Source organism: Pongo abelii, chromosome 19, assembly GCF_028885655.2.
Source record: "Pongo abelii isolate AG06213 chromosome 19, NHGRI_mPonAbe1-v2.0_pri, whole genome shotgun sequence".
Classification (NCBI taxonomy): domain Eukaryota; kingdom Metazoa; phylum Chordata; class Mammalia; order Primates; family Hominidae; genus Pongo; species Pongo abelii.
Window position 1 is genome coordinate 9,923,374 of NC_072004.2, and position 13,879 is coordinate 9,937,252.

Sequence of the window (13,879 nt, forward strand, 5' to 3'; positions counted from 1 at the left end):
CACTGAGTAATCCTGTGAGCCTGCACAGGTCACAAAACCGGCTGGAGCCTCGGTGACCTCATGCATACCTTGAGTTGTTACTGACACCTAACTCACACGTTTGCATAAACATCAAGTAGGACGGAGACTGAGGAAACAGTTTGGAAATCATACAACATACTCCCATTTCCTTCCATCTCATAGCTGTCTCTATGCTACTTTATCAAATGAGATGATCAAATTTTACTAAATTCCATTCTGGGTAATCTGTCCGTGGGAGGGGTAGGGTAGAGAAAAGGAAAATTGTCTGGCACATCCATACTCTTAAAGTGGTGAGAAACACAGGCTTCAAGTATCAGGAATCCAGACCAGAGAATGGAACTCTCTGTCCTAATGGTTTCAACCCCATCACCGTCAGCCCCTCCTCCAAACCACCCTCAACCTCTAGAAAACCAGCAGACCACAATCATCCAACCCTCTCCCCATCAGGGAACGCTGAAACAACCCAGACACAGCAACCACTTTCTCCCTGGGGGCAGAACTGGGCTGCAGCCACCTGGACTCCCAAGATGGACTTTGTAATGAAGTTTCCTAGGCCTGCAGAAGCAGCGACCTCTACACCTCCCTTAACAGGACCCCTTACCTGGGAATCACCGGTGGATTTTCGGACACTCATGTGGGCAGTCTCTGGAGGGTGCGCTGGGGTCCCTGACGCGTGGTATCCATTCACTGCAGGGACAGAGACACGGCTCAGATGCTGTGTGGGCCACAGACGGGCACCCCCGCCTTTCGTCCACTGCAGCCCCTTTTCCCACCTCCTTTCTTGGCTCTGAGAGGTCTTGCGTGGCGAAGACCATCCCTCAGGATCTGATCTTATCTGTATCTGCAGAGCTGGAAATGAGTTGAAGGCATCTCTCTAATCCTCAGCACCCAAATTACTGAATTCTTAGGGGATTGAGTTTCTTCTTTAACCTGAGAGCAAAAGGAATGTGCCTAACAGGAGGGGAAGTCACTATGGTCTAGCTGCCATTGCTACAAATACCACATCAGTTGTAGTTACAAATGTCAGTCACGGGTCCAATCACCCTCCGTAGAGTCGGGGCGGGGGGCTCTCCACCACCTTCCGACAATTTCCCTCATCTTTCTTAGTAACTTCTCCACCCTCAAACTCAGAGCAGCGGGGTGTGAATATGCTAGAAAGTGGACTGGATTGACTGGTCACCGTGAAATTAGGCTCTGTCAATTAACAGTCAGGTGGTCATATGCACGTCATTCTTGAGTCACCGTTCTCCTAGAACTAAAAATACATAATCTGGCTTGGAGCTGGGGCTCATGTCTGTAATCCCAGAACTTTGTGAGGCCAAGGTGGGCAGATCATCTGAGGTCAGGAGTTTGAGACCAGCCTGGCCAACATGGTGAAACCCTGTCTCTACTAAAAATACAAAAAAATTAGCCAGGCGTGGTGGCAGGCACCTGTAATCCCAGCTACTCGGGAGGCTGAGGCAGGAGAATCGCTTGAACCCAGGAGGCAGACGTTGCAGTGAGCTGAGATTGCACCATTGCACTCCAGCCTGGGCAACAAGGGCAAAACTCTGTCTAAATTAAAACAAAAAACAAAAAACCACATTATCTGAGGCTCTAAAATTCTACCCGTATAACTCTATGTCTCTTGGGGGACACTCACTCATGCTCCCAACGCTTGCTGATAAACCTGCTCTCCAAGGGACAAGGGGAGCCCTGATATATAGCATCTGTCGATTTCTGTGCCAAAGACACTCCCAGCATGGATGGTTTCAAGCCCCAATGCCGCCACACGCACGCTCCTGACATCACGAATTCACACTGGGACCCACATGATCTTGGTTCCCAGGTGGTACCACTCTCGCAGGAATATGACTACATAAGCTTAGACGAGCAGCTTCTACTCAGTGACCCTCAGCTTCTGTACCTGTAAAATGGGGATAATTCTATCCATTCTCCTGACCTACTTTGTTGGTGTGAGAATCCAACAAACTGATAATTACAAAAGTTATAAGTAGTCATAAAGCATTTCGTTTTAAAAAGGGAAGGATGAAAGGCAGGGTGCGGTAGCTCACGCCTGTAGTCCTAGTGCTTTATAAGGCAGAGGCAGGAGGATCGCTTGAGTCCAGGAGTTCCAGACCAGCCTGGGCAACATAGTGAGACCCCATCTCTATTTTTAAAAATAGAAAAATTAAAAAAAAAATTAAAAAGGGAGGGATGGCCAGGGGCAGTGGCTCATGCCTGTTATCCCAGCACTTTGGGAGGCAGAGGGAGGACTGCTTGAGCCCAGGAGTTTAAGATCAGCCTGGACAACACCGTGAGACCTCATCTCTACAAAATAATTTTTTTTTTTTAATTAGCTGGGTGTGGTGGCTCGTGTCTGTAGTTCTAGTAACTCGCGAGGCTGAGGTGGGAGGATAGCTTGAGCCTGGGAGGTGGAGGCTGCAGTGAACTGTGATTGTACTACTACACTCCAGCCCACACTTCAGAGTGTGACACCCTGTCTCAAAAAAGTGGGGGAGTGGAGGCATGCGGAAGGGGAAGGTCATTGCTTTCGTTCCTGAATTGAGTCCCCAGGAACCACAAGCCTGCGTGATCTCAGGAGACCAGGACGATGCACCATCCCCCGACCCAGGCTTCACGTAATTGCCAACACGTATATACAGTGTGGGTCAGACTGGAGGAAGATCTATACACTGATGTCCAATTCATGATTCTTCTAGAGAAAACTGTATAGTGTGGCAGGAAGCACAGGAGAATATGGCTGAAATTTACCACCAACACCTACTCATTTGGAGCGACAAGGGCTGGAGGCAAGCGTTGGGCAATGGGATGATGAAGCCCGTTCCACGGAGAACCCGTCTCCTGCTCAGGCGGTGTCCCATTCTCCACCGTTTGCGGCGAACACTCCAGGGCCAAGCAGGGCCACATGCAGCCGAGTGTCTGTGGGCAGCTGGGCTTCTCCCCCAGCTACAGGGTTTACCCCCCATTCCAGAATAAGGTGGTTGCACACATCCCAAGGAAATAGAAAGCTGATCCACAGCAGGCCCCTAGAGCAGTGGAAGCTTGGGGAAGCAACAAGAAACAACTAATCCACCCTGCAGGGCCAGCTACAAGCCTGGGCCACACCCACATCCCTCAGGCAGCCGGCCAAGTGCAGATACCATCCACCCGCTATGAAGGCAGCTTAAGAGGAGAGGCCAGGATTCCAATAACATCAGGGAAAATGCTGAGGGGGCCAAGGAGAATCCACTCCGACTGGCATCAAGCTATGCCAGGAAAGACATGAGCCTGATGATAAATACACCCCACAATGAGGGCATGAGAGTGGAGAAATTTTATCAAATAGCATAGAACTATCTGAATAAAACACAGATGTCGAAAAACCTAAAGACAACAGAAGAAAATCTCAGGACACTGCTTTCAGTTTAGGACTCATTAACAGACAAAAACAAGGAGGATAGAGGACCCGAATAATTTAATTTAAAAGGCTGATTGAAATACATGTAGTAAACATCATATCCTACAAACAAAGATAACATCTTCTGCCAGGAAGCCCCGGAACATTTAAAAACTTGGTCACATTTAAGCCACAGATAAACTATCAATAAATGGCAAAAAGTATAAAAAACACAGGCCACATTCTTTGACCAGGGAAGCAATAAAAGTAGATATTAATAATGAAAGAATAAATATACAAGATCCCCATCCCCCCAACTCCTAAACACTTAGAAATGTAAGAAACTGCCCTCTTAAATAATGCCAGATCAAAAAGGAATTTAAAACTGCAATTACATAATATTTAGAAAATAATAAAGAAGAATATATCAAAACAAATGGGATAAAGTCTGAAGTAGACTTGGAGGAAAATCCACAGCCTTAATTATTTCATTACCAAACCCAAAGGAACAAAAATAAATGGACTAAACATTCAACTTAAGATCTGAGGAGAAAATTTTAAAGGCCAATAAAATACGCCAAAAGGAAACAGGAGAAAGGAATAGAAAAGTGGTAACAGAAATTAATGAGTCAGGAAACAGAAGACCATTAGCAAACCACGGCTGGTTCTGTGTGTGTATATCACAACAATAAAAACAGCAGATAAGGCAGGGTAATTTGAGAGGGAAAGAGAACACAAATGCTCAGAATTAGGGATTAGAAAGAAAACAATGGCACAACAAATACAGAAGAAACTTTTTTTTTTTTTTTTTTTTTTTGAGACGGAGTCTTGCTTCATCACCCAGGCTGGAGTGCAGTGGGCGATCTCAGCTCACTGCGACCTCCGCCTCCTGGGTTCAAGTGATTCTCCTGACTCAGCCTCCTGAGTAGCTGGGATTATAGGCGCCCGCCACCATGCCCAGCTAATTTTTGTATTTTTAGTGGAGACGGGGTTTCACTATGTTGACCAGGCTGGTCTCGAACTCCTGACCTCAAGTGACCCGCCAGCCTCAGCCTCCCAAAGTGCTGGGATTACAGGCGTGAGCCACCGTGCTGTACTTATAGTAGAAACTTTTTAAATGCAAGAACATATGACTTAGAATTCTGTATCTTCAACACCAAACCTCCCATGAGATTCAAATTATCAAAAGGGTTTCAAGAGATGCCACAAAGAAGTCAAACCTTTGCAAAATGACCTCTCCCCAAAAGGCACTGCACCCAGATGGTTTGATGGACAAATTCATTCACACACTCAAGAAAGACATACCCATGCATAGAAACGTGTGGCAGGCTTCCAGGTCTATTTTACAAAGTCAACATGAACCTGATCTTAAAATCAAAAACTACACAAGGGAACCATGTTTAGTCTGCTGTCGAAAATGAAATGCACAAGTTTTTATCCGAGTAGGTAATAAATCTCTATCTTTGATGATGCTGAGTCCCCATGAACCAAGGTTGTCCCAGCTCCTGAGGAGACCCTGACTCCCTTCCTCCCCAGACCCTCCAAATGCCTGCCCAGGTCCTGCCTCTCCTCTGCCCCAGTCTTTCCCCACACTTGCAGCCGCCAGGAACTGTCTAAAGCGGAGACATTTTGCCGCTAATCCAATCCCTTGTTCTCACTTCAGTTCTGGTCTGTCAGCTGATGGCTAATTACTCCTCATGTCAAAACAATTACGAGGAAAGAAAACATAGTTTTCCATTCGACCCCTTCTCCCCCACATAGCAGCTCTCCTCGGACACCCTGTCCGGCTGCGTTATCACTTGAAGTCTCCCGGGCACATTCAGAACACGTCTCAGTGGAGATCTAGATAGTTATAGCCCACAAGATCCTGGCAACCCTCACCCACGGCATTCCTCATTGCCATTCCCTGTCCTCGGGGCTCCCGGCTCACCCAGGGTCAGCCACAAAACAAATGAGGCAAGAAGTGGGTGCTTCTGGGGCCCTCCAGCCTCTTGGGGAGGAAAAATGAAATTGGTCAAGGATCGCTCATAAAGGGAACATAATTCAGTCTGGAGATACAAGGGAAAAAAAGGCAAATGTCACACTCAGCTGTTTTTAAGATTTTTAAAAAGGGAACTAAAAGCTCTATCTAGTTAGTAACCTTAGCAGCTTCAAATATAAATAATACACACACGCACCCACACACTTCATTTCCCTTATAGGCAGTTAAGCAACTTGAGAGGGCTTAGGAGGTGTCTAATGAGAGGAGGGGACAGATATTTGGGTAGAAAAGAGGAGAGGGAGGTCTGGGTAGGGAGAAGTCAACAGAAACAGAGAAGAAAGGAGAATATGAAAAGTTATCGAGAAAGGCCAAGCAACAAAGAAGCGCCAGCAGCTCCGCCACCCAGGGCTCAGCCCCACACTCAGCTCGGCTTCCATATCTCAGTACCGATCCCTGAGGGAAAAAGTCGCATCCTCGGAGCCCTACTCTCCAGGTTCCTGTTCCCTGAGGAACCCAAAAGAACGTAAGAAAATCAGCCATGAATACTCTCTTATTATACCTCCTGTAGGTCTGGCCTAATTTCTCCTCTCTCTGGAATAAACATAGTAATTTCATTCCTCAAAGTTAGGAAACCTGGTGGCCGGGTGCAGTGGCTCACGCCTGTAATCCCAGCACTTTGGGAGGCTGAGGAGGGCGGATCACTTGAGGTCAGGAGCTCATGAGCAGCCTGACTAACATGGAGAAACCTCATCTCTACTAAAATACAAAAAATTAGCCAGGGGTGGTGGCACACGCCTGTAATCCCAGCTACTTGGGAGGCTGAGGCAGAAGAATTGCTTGAACCCGGGAGGCAGAGGTTGCGGTGAGCCAAGATTGTGCCATTGCACTCCAGCCTGGGCAACAAGTGCGAAACTCCGTCTCCAAAACAAACAAAAAAAACAAAGTTAAGGAACCTGGGAGTGCTGAAGCCCTGGTTCTTGAAATCCTCGCTTCCCTCTTTTCCTCTTCCCCTCTCTTCTTCCCTCCCTCCCTTCCCTTACTGCTTCCTTTTTTCCTTCCTCCCTTCCTTCTACCCATCCTCCTTCCCTCCTTCTTTCTCACTCCCCCCTTTTTCCTTCCTTTCACCCGTTCTCCTTCCCCATCTATCACATATTAAACATAGTACAGCCTAATATTTCCCCAGGTATGTTAAACAGGATAGCAATTCTGCCAGATGTGTATTGTAAGTGTTATGCAGTGATAGTAAAGGGTCAGTGTTATGGTCCAAAGAATTTAGGACAAATACCCCATTATTCAGATTGAGTTTATTTACAGTAGGCCTTTTAGAATATGCTGACATGCGCTTGAAATCTCAAACAAGGCAAGAGCATGCAGCATCCTTCCACGCACACAGACACAGAACCCGTTGAGGGAAATACAGCAGGGCTACCATGAAATCCACTTTGGGACACGCAGTCATGGCCATAGAACGCAAGGTTTGAAGTGAGGCAGTTCCGTGCTCATCCGGTCTGATGACACAGGGCGCAATTACAGCCTCCTTCCTCACACCACACCCTGGAAGGCCTCGCAGGTTCCTTGGTCACAGTGCTCACCTTCTCAGGAAGATCCACTGTCTACCGTGGTCCATTTAGGGGAGCAGTTTTACATAAATACCTTTCTGTTCCAGAAATTTCTCTCTGGCCACCTGGTCCTCACTGTCTCTCCTGGTTGTCTAAGATGTGAACTGCGTTCCCAAAGACAGAACTGATAAAAGATTTTCCCACATGGTTGTGAACAGTGAAACACCTGTGGCTGCTTTCCAGGACATCAGAGGTTAAACAGGCCTTTGTAAGGTCCCAGGAGACTCAGCCAGCAAGAACACTGGTTCTAGGGGAACATGCACTTCTTCCAACAGAGGGTGTCACGACCTTCCCTGGAGTCAGTGGGGAGGTCTAAGTCAGAGTGCTGGGGAAGCTGCTTTGAACCTGAGACTGGCTAATTCCGCAAGAAGCGAGGGTCTTCCTTTGCTCCGCAGGGGAGAGGAGAGCTGTTCCAGGCTTCCTGATCTGGAGAAGAAGGTGTGGGCGAGGGTGAAGCTCTGGGTTCCGGAGCCCCCTCCCCAGAGAGCCCCTGCTCAGAGGAAGCACAGCTGCCTCCCTAACCATACCCCTGGCCGGCTCCTCAGGCTCAAAGGAAGGTCCTCCTTGCCCTTCAGCCTCTGCAAAGGCATCCACTCTCTCCCCTTTAATCTGGGTTCCCTGAGGCTACTGGAGGCCTAAGGATGATCCCTCATGGGCTGAAGCCCCAAGGCTGAGCAAAGCCAGATCCTGAACCCATGTTTCCTGAAACACTCCCGCAACCGCCCACCAGGACCACCTCAATAAATAATAGATTTCTTTTATCCTTAAGAAAAACACGTAAGTTCAATGCACATCCCAGGCCCAGAGGCTCAGAAAGGAATTCACTTTCCACATTTGCACTGTTGACACAAAAGCCACAGATGCCTATTTGAATTTAAACAAATCAAATTTAAATAAAATCTAAATGCAATATGATTTCCAGGACTGGATCCAAGAACAGAAAAAGGACATGAATGGAAAAACTCATGACATCTGAATAAAGTCTAACATTCAGTTACTCGTAATGCACGATGGCAATTTCACGGTTTTGACAAATGTACTGTGGTTATGTAAGATGTCAACTGGGAGAACTGAGTAAAGAAGGCACAGGAAGTTACTGTCTTTATAGCTTTTCTGGAAATTAAAAATTGTTCCCCAAATTTTAACAAGGTATTAAATTAAATGAAAAATTCAGCTCCTTGGGCATACCAGTCACATTCCAGTACTCAAGAGCCACACGTGGCTAGTGGCTACCATATTGGAAAGCGCACAGAAAGAATGCTTACACTGTCACAGAGGGTTCTACTGGACAACACTGCCCTGTACTGTCTTCATTCTACCCAATGACTCATACGTGAAACTCCCAGCATCTCCCTTTTCACTCATTTTCTTTCCCTTTGCCTGTTACTATTTCTCTCTACAAATCAGTATTTCCACACTGCACGTTAAGCCCAGCCCAAAGAGGACTTCTAATATTTGCAGCAGTTACTAAATGGCGTCTTAGGTGTTCTGTTTTGGTTTAAACTTTATTTCTTACTCATGCGGGTCTCACCCAGAAAGCCTGGCATTAAACACCTCTAGTAAAGCTACTGAATAAACACAGCTTCCATAACTCTGGTGATATTAAAAGACGGAATGCAGGCAAAGTCCCCAGCCCAGGGCTGATCCTAAGTGGCACCCAACATTCAAAGACTGGAGTCTAGTTTGTGCAGGGGTGGGGAGGGGGGGATTGGGGGAGGACTCTAGGCATGTTTCTAGAACTCTCTACCCAGTTGGCAACCTGGCTGCCTCTGTTTACCAGTATCCAACAAACCTGTACTAATAAGAATGAACCAGCTCTGTGGATGGCCCTTCAAACTCTCTCCAGAAGTTAACAAAGCTACAACGCAAAAGTAAAGCTGGCTGGGCATGGTGGCTTATGCCTGTAACCCCAGCACTTTGGGAGGCTGAGGCTGCAGGATCACTTGAGTCTAGCAGTTTGAAACCAGCCTGGGCAATATAGTGAGACCTTGTCTCTATGAAAAATTCTTTAAAAATTAGCTGGGCAAGGTGGCATGTGCCTATAAAACACCACTGCACTCCAGCCTGGGCAACAGAGCGAGACCCCACCTCAAACAAACAAAATAATCCAAAAGCATGCACGGATGGGCAGGGCATCATTTGATCTCCCTCCAGGCCCTCAAGTTTATGAACGGGGAAAGTGAGGCCTGGCAAGGAGAAACATGCCCAAGGCCCCAGTTTAACAAATTGTAATTTCACAAATCTAGGATGCCAGTGATTGAGGCCAGCAGTGGCACATGTCTGTAATCTGGGTAATTTTGGGAGGATCACTTGAGCCCAGGAGTTCAAAACCAGTCTGAGCAATATGGCAAAACACTGTCTCTACAAAAAAAAATAAATAATAATAATAATAAAATAAGAAAATTAGCTGGGTGTGGCAACACATGCCTGTAGTTCCAGCTACTTGGGAGGCTGAGGCAGGAGGACTGCTTGAGCACTGGAGGAGGAGGCTGCAGTGAGCTATGATCATGACTTTGTATTCCAGCCTGAGTAACAGAGCAAGACCATGTCTCTAATAAACTAGTATATACTATTGATTGTAAGATGCATCTGACTTCCAAGATATTAATGTGTCAGGGGAAAATGTATGTCTTAGAATCAATGACACAGGACTCTTCATGCTGATGTAGGGAGCTGCCGCTTCTTGCTTCAATGGGTCATGGTCTGGGAACCCTTGAGCAGCGCTGAACTGATGCTCTGGGTCACTCTAGAACTGAGCTTCCCCACCTCGGCACTAGTAAACATTTAGCGCCAGGTGATTCTTTGTTGTGAAGACTTGCCTGTGCATTGTGGGATGTTCAGCTGCATCCCTGGCCTCTACTGACTAAATGCCTGTAGCGCCTCCCCCCGGTGCTGGCAGTCAAAAATATCTCCAGACATGGCCGAATGTCCCCTGGTAGGCAAAATCACCCAATAGAGGGAGGAAAGCTTAACACATATGTGGTATGTTGCAAACAAACAAACAAAGCACAAAATAACTGAGTTAAATAGGTTTCTTCATTTCAGGCCTTCCTGCAGTCTTCAGAATGCTAATGCGCCTGTCCTTCTCCATCCTCCTTCATGGAGCACAGATAGATCTGGGATCCCAAGGATTCCACCTTAGGAAATACTACCCCAGCACCCTGGGGATGGGGGCAGAAGCGGACAGGAGTTGTCAACACACTCAGTCTAGCCTTAGCCATGCTGGCAATTCTCGTCTCTATATCTGACCTTCTCCACCCATCTCCCCACCTTTCTCAGCCCCCTTTAGGGGCCCAGCACACAATGCAGCGCTGGACAGAGAGAGGCTCTTGATACACTTGTAGGGTAAAGAAGGGAGCCTGTTAAACCCAGGTCTCTAAGCCAGGGACTGGAGGCAGCTCCTGTGAGCCCCCCTTCTGCAGGACAGCCCCCATCAACAGCAGAGAGGACAAGATGCTGCCTGTGGAGGGTGCCAGGAGAGCAGGCTTTGGAGAAGTGACCCCATGACTCAAAGGGCAAGTTTCGACCAGTCCCACCAACAGGGCAGGCTGTGAGTCACACCTGCTATCTCTACACGTCCAAGCCTCCCTCTGCTGGCCTCCCTGTCCTGTCCTCCTTTACCGACCACTCTGGCTGGAAAAGACAGCTGGGTTTCCTTTTTAGTGTCTGGCTGGCCTGGAGCCAGCCAGGAAAAAGGACACACCTTGCGTCATTCACACTGGCATTTTGATTGTTAAAAACACACACACACACACACACACACACACACACACACACACAAGAACAACAGTGAAAGAGAAGCCAGTGGGCTCAGAACTGCCTGCTGTCACGTGGCAGCTACAGCATGAACGGGCCCATTTCTGGGGACTTGGTCTGAGACAGCAGCACTCACCGTCTCCCTAGGAAATCCATCACAGCTGCCCCATGTCCCTTCCCCACTGGGGATTCCTTTCTTAATTTTTAAAAAATTTAAGTAATAATATAAATATAAATAAAATGCTTTTGAAAACCTAAAATAATTTTTGAAGAAAACACCCACCTTCCTATCACCTCTCCCACGCCTCGGCTGATTTTCTAGAGGTAATATTTTCCCATCTTTTCCAGTTTTGAGCTCCTCTGCTGGCAACTGTCATATGCCTAAGCAATATGCTTTGAATGTGCACTTTCATGTCTTCAGGTCTCAATGCTAGACAATATCCAAAGACTCCCTGCTCTGAAAGGTGAGGATCTGGCCACTCGCATTGCGTCCCACCTCCCTCTTCCGATCCAGTATTCCAGAGTCCTGTGACTACCTTAGGTCCTTCCTGTGATTGTTCCCTGTGCTGCTTCAGGTAAACTATTTAGACCAGGAATTACTTTGTCTTCCAAGAACTTTACGCAGGCTCTCACCTCCCTTCCACAGAAGCTGAGGATGTCACGCTCAAGGCACTGGAAGATTAAATTCCCAGCCCCAACCACAACTTTGATTTTCATGCTTTGCTGCCAGATTGACTCTTGAAGTCGAAAACCAACAAGTGTGCTTCACACACCATAGGATGGTGGAGACACAGGTGAATTAGCTCAACACGGAAGCCAGGCTCTGGGGACTGAAGACACCACAAAAGAAACAGACAAAGTCCCCACCCTCAGGGAGCTTACAGTCTAGCATGGGAGAGCGAAGATCAACTAGGAACAGGATGCTGGGGACATTAAAACAGCATGCGGCTGAGATCTAAAGTGACTGGGTGAGGGCTCTAAACGGAGTAGTCAGGGAAGGCTTCTTGGAGGAGGTGACATTTTTAAAAAGCCACATGAAAGCAGATGTTGTTCTCCCTGCTGATGGGTCCCATAACCTGCCTTCCAGAATCTCAGACCTAGCTGTCTCCCAAGAGGCCCCTGGACAAACCTTCCACCTATTATAGGAATGTCCATTTCAGCTGGGCGCAGTGGCACACACCTTTAATCCCAGCACTTTGAGAGGCCAAAACAGGTGGATCACTTGAGGCCAGGAGCTCAAGACCAGCCTGGCCAACATGGCGAAACCCCGTCTCTACCAAAAATACACAAATTAGCCGGGCGTGGTGGTGCGCACCTGTAATTGCAGCTACTCAGGAGGCTGGGGAACAAGAATCGCTTGAACCCAGGAGGGAGAGGTTGCAGTGAGCCGAGACTGCGCCACTGCACTCCAGCCTGGGTGACAGAATGAGACCCTGTCTCAAAATAAAAACAAACAAACAAACAAAAAAGAATGTCCATCTCAACTGCCTCTGCTTGATTACCTTTGCAGATGGGGAACTCACACCCTCAAAAGGTCTCCCTCACACTGTTTCAGGTGTTTTACCTGAAAGCTGCCTTGTAAACATCTACCTCCTTTTAGCTTCTACTCCGTGATGTCCACAAGAGCCACACAGGGTGGCTCTGTCCACACTTCAGGTCTTCCTGCCCCGGACAGACAGGAAAGAGCTCTGACACCTCACCTCCCCCAGCCATCTCCTCCCACTAAGCGCCTGAGGAGGAGTGTGCAGGAGGCCACCAGAGCTGCTGCTGGCACTGCCAGGGAGACACCAACCACCAACCTGCTTGGCAGCAGGCCTAAGGGACCGCCCCCCCACCCCCACCCCCGGCCCAACCCCTCCCTGGGTTTGCTACATCAGCCAGGTTTAAGACCCAGGACCCATAATCTCAGCCTCTCCACTGAATGTTGTGTCAGGGCCCTCCCAGTTGCCCCAAAGCAGACAGCGAACATTACCTGTTGGAGGCAGAGAGCTCCTGTGAGAGCCAGGGCTGGCTGGAATCCCAGGAGAACTGCTGGGACGTTCCCAGGTGGTCTCTGGTCAAAGAAGAACAAAGAAAATCACTTTGAGAATGTCACAGGGCAGAACCTGAGTTTCACAGAGCAGAAGGAGATGCTCAGAGCTGGAGAAAAATAGAGACAGCCAATCGCCCTCCTCCCCAACCCTGGCCAGACAGGACCCTGCTTTCTGCTCCCATATCCATCCATCTCCCTTTCTGCCCCCTGCCCCCTTCCATCATCCCATGAGCACAGAGCTTCTTTTTGCTGGGGACCCTTCTCGATGAGGCTGGGGCCAGAAGGAGATGGACTTCCTGTTGAGATGTCAAGATCCTCTGAAACATCCTCTGCCCCAACCTGCCTCTTCATTCACCTCCACTTTGTCTCGGGGCTCTAGACTCTTCTCCCGGAACCCTGAAGTTGCCAACCAGGTATTTCTCCCCGAATGTCCACTGTTACCTGAAACTCCAAAGCACAGAGGTGCAGGAGCCTGTAATGACAGGGGCCCTCTGCCACCTGGGGGTGACTTCCAAGTTTCTTCCTGATTTCGCAGTTCTAAGTCTCATTTGAGCTCTAACTGCTGAATTTGCCTGGTCACCTCTCCCTCTTCCAATGCCCTGCTACAGGCTCTAATCAGAAATAAAACTGGCCGGGCACAGTGGCTCACACCTGTAATCCCAGCACTTTGGGAGGCCTAGGTGGGCAGATCACTTGAGGTCAGGAGTTCGAGACCGGCCTGGCCAACATGGTGAAACCCCATCCCTACTAAAAATACAAAAATTAGCCAGGCGTGGTGGCACGTGCCTGTGGTCCCAGCTACTCAGGAGGCTGAGGCAGGAGAACCCTTGAACCTGGGAGGCAGAGGTTGCAGTGAGCCGAGATTGTGCCACTGCACTCCAGCCTGGGTGACAGAATGAGACTCTGCCTCAAAAAAAAAAGAAAGAAAAGAAAGAGAAAGAGAGAAAACTAATATTGCAGCTATAGTATTGTCCCCCAAACACTACCCATTTCACTGCCGTGAGCAGAGACTTCTTATGAAGTTATCTAGTGATAAAAATAATACTTTCTCACTACATACAATTTGATAATGCAGGAAAACACACAAAAAT

The 13,879-nt window shown here is 48.1% G+C and overlaps 1 protein-coding gene across 13 annotated transcripts in view; it reads right to left on the bottom strand.

The window, feature by feature from the left end:
* The window catches only part of GAS7 (growth arrest specific 7), a 281,536-nt gene that overhangs the window by 53,373 nt on the left and 214,284 nt on the right, over positions 1-13,879 (bottom strand). For 12 of the 13 annotated variants that reach the window (XM_002827028.5, XM_054535433.2, XM_054535440.2 and 9 more), the window contains 2 exons: positions 12,729-12,809; positions 623-708 (listed from right to left, as the gene is read on the bottom strand). In XM_002827028.5, coding sequence (XP_002827074.1) covers positions 623-708; positions 12,729-12,809 — 167 coding nt within the window. The remainder of the gene's footprint in view (positions 1-622; positions 709-12,728; positions 12,810-13,879) is intronic. The other variant, XM_054535434.2, reaches the window with a different exon arrangement.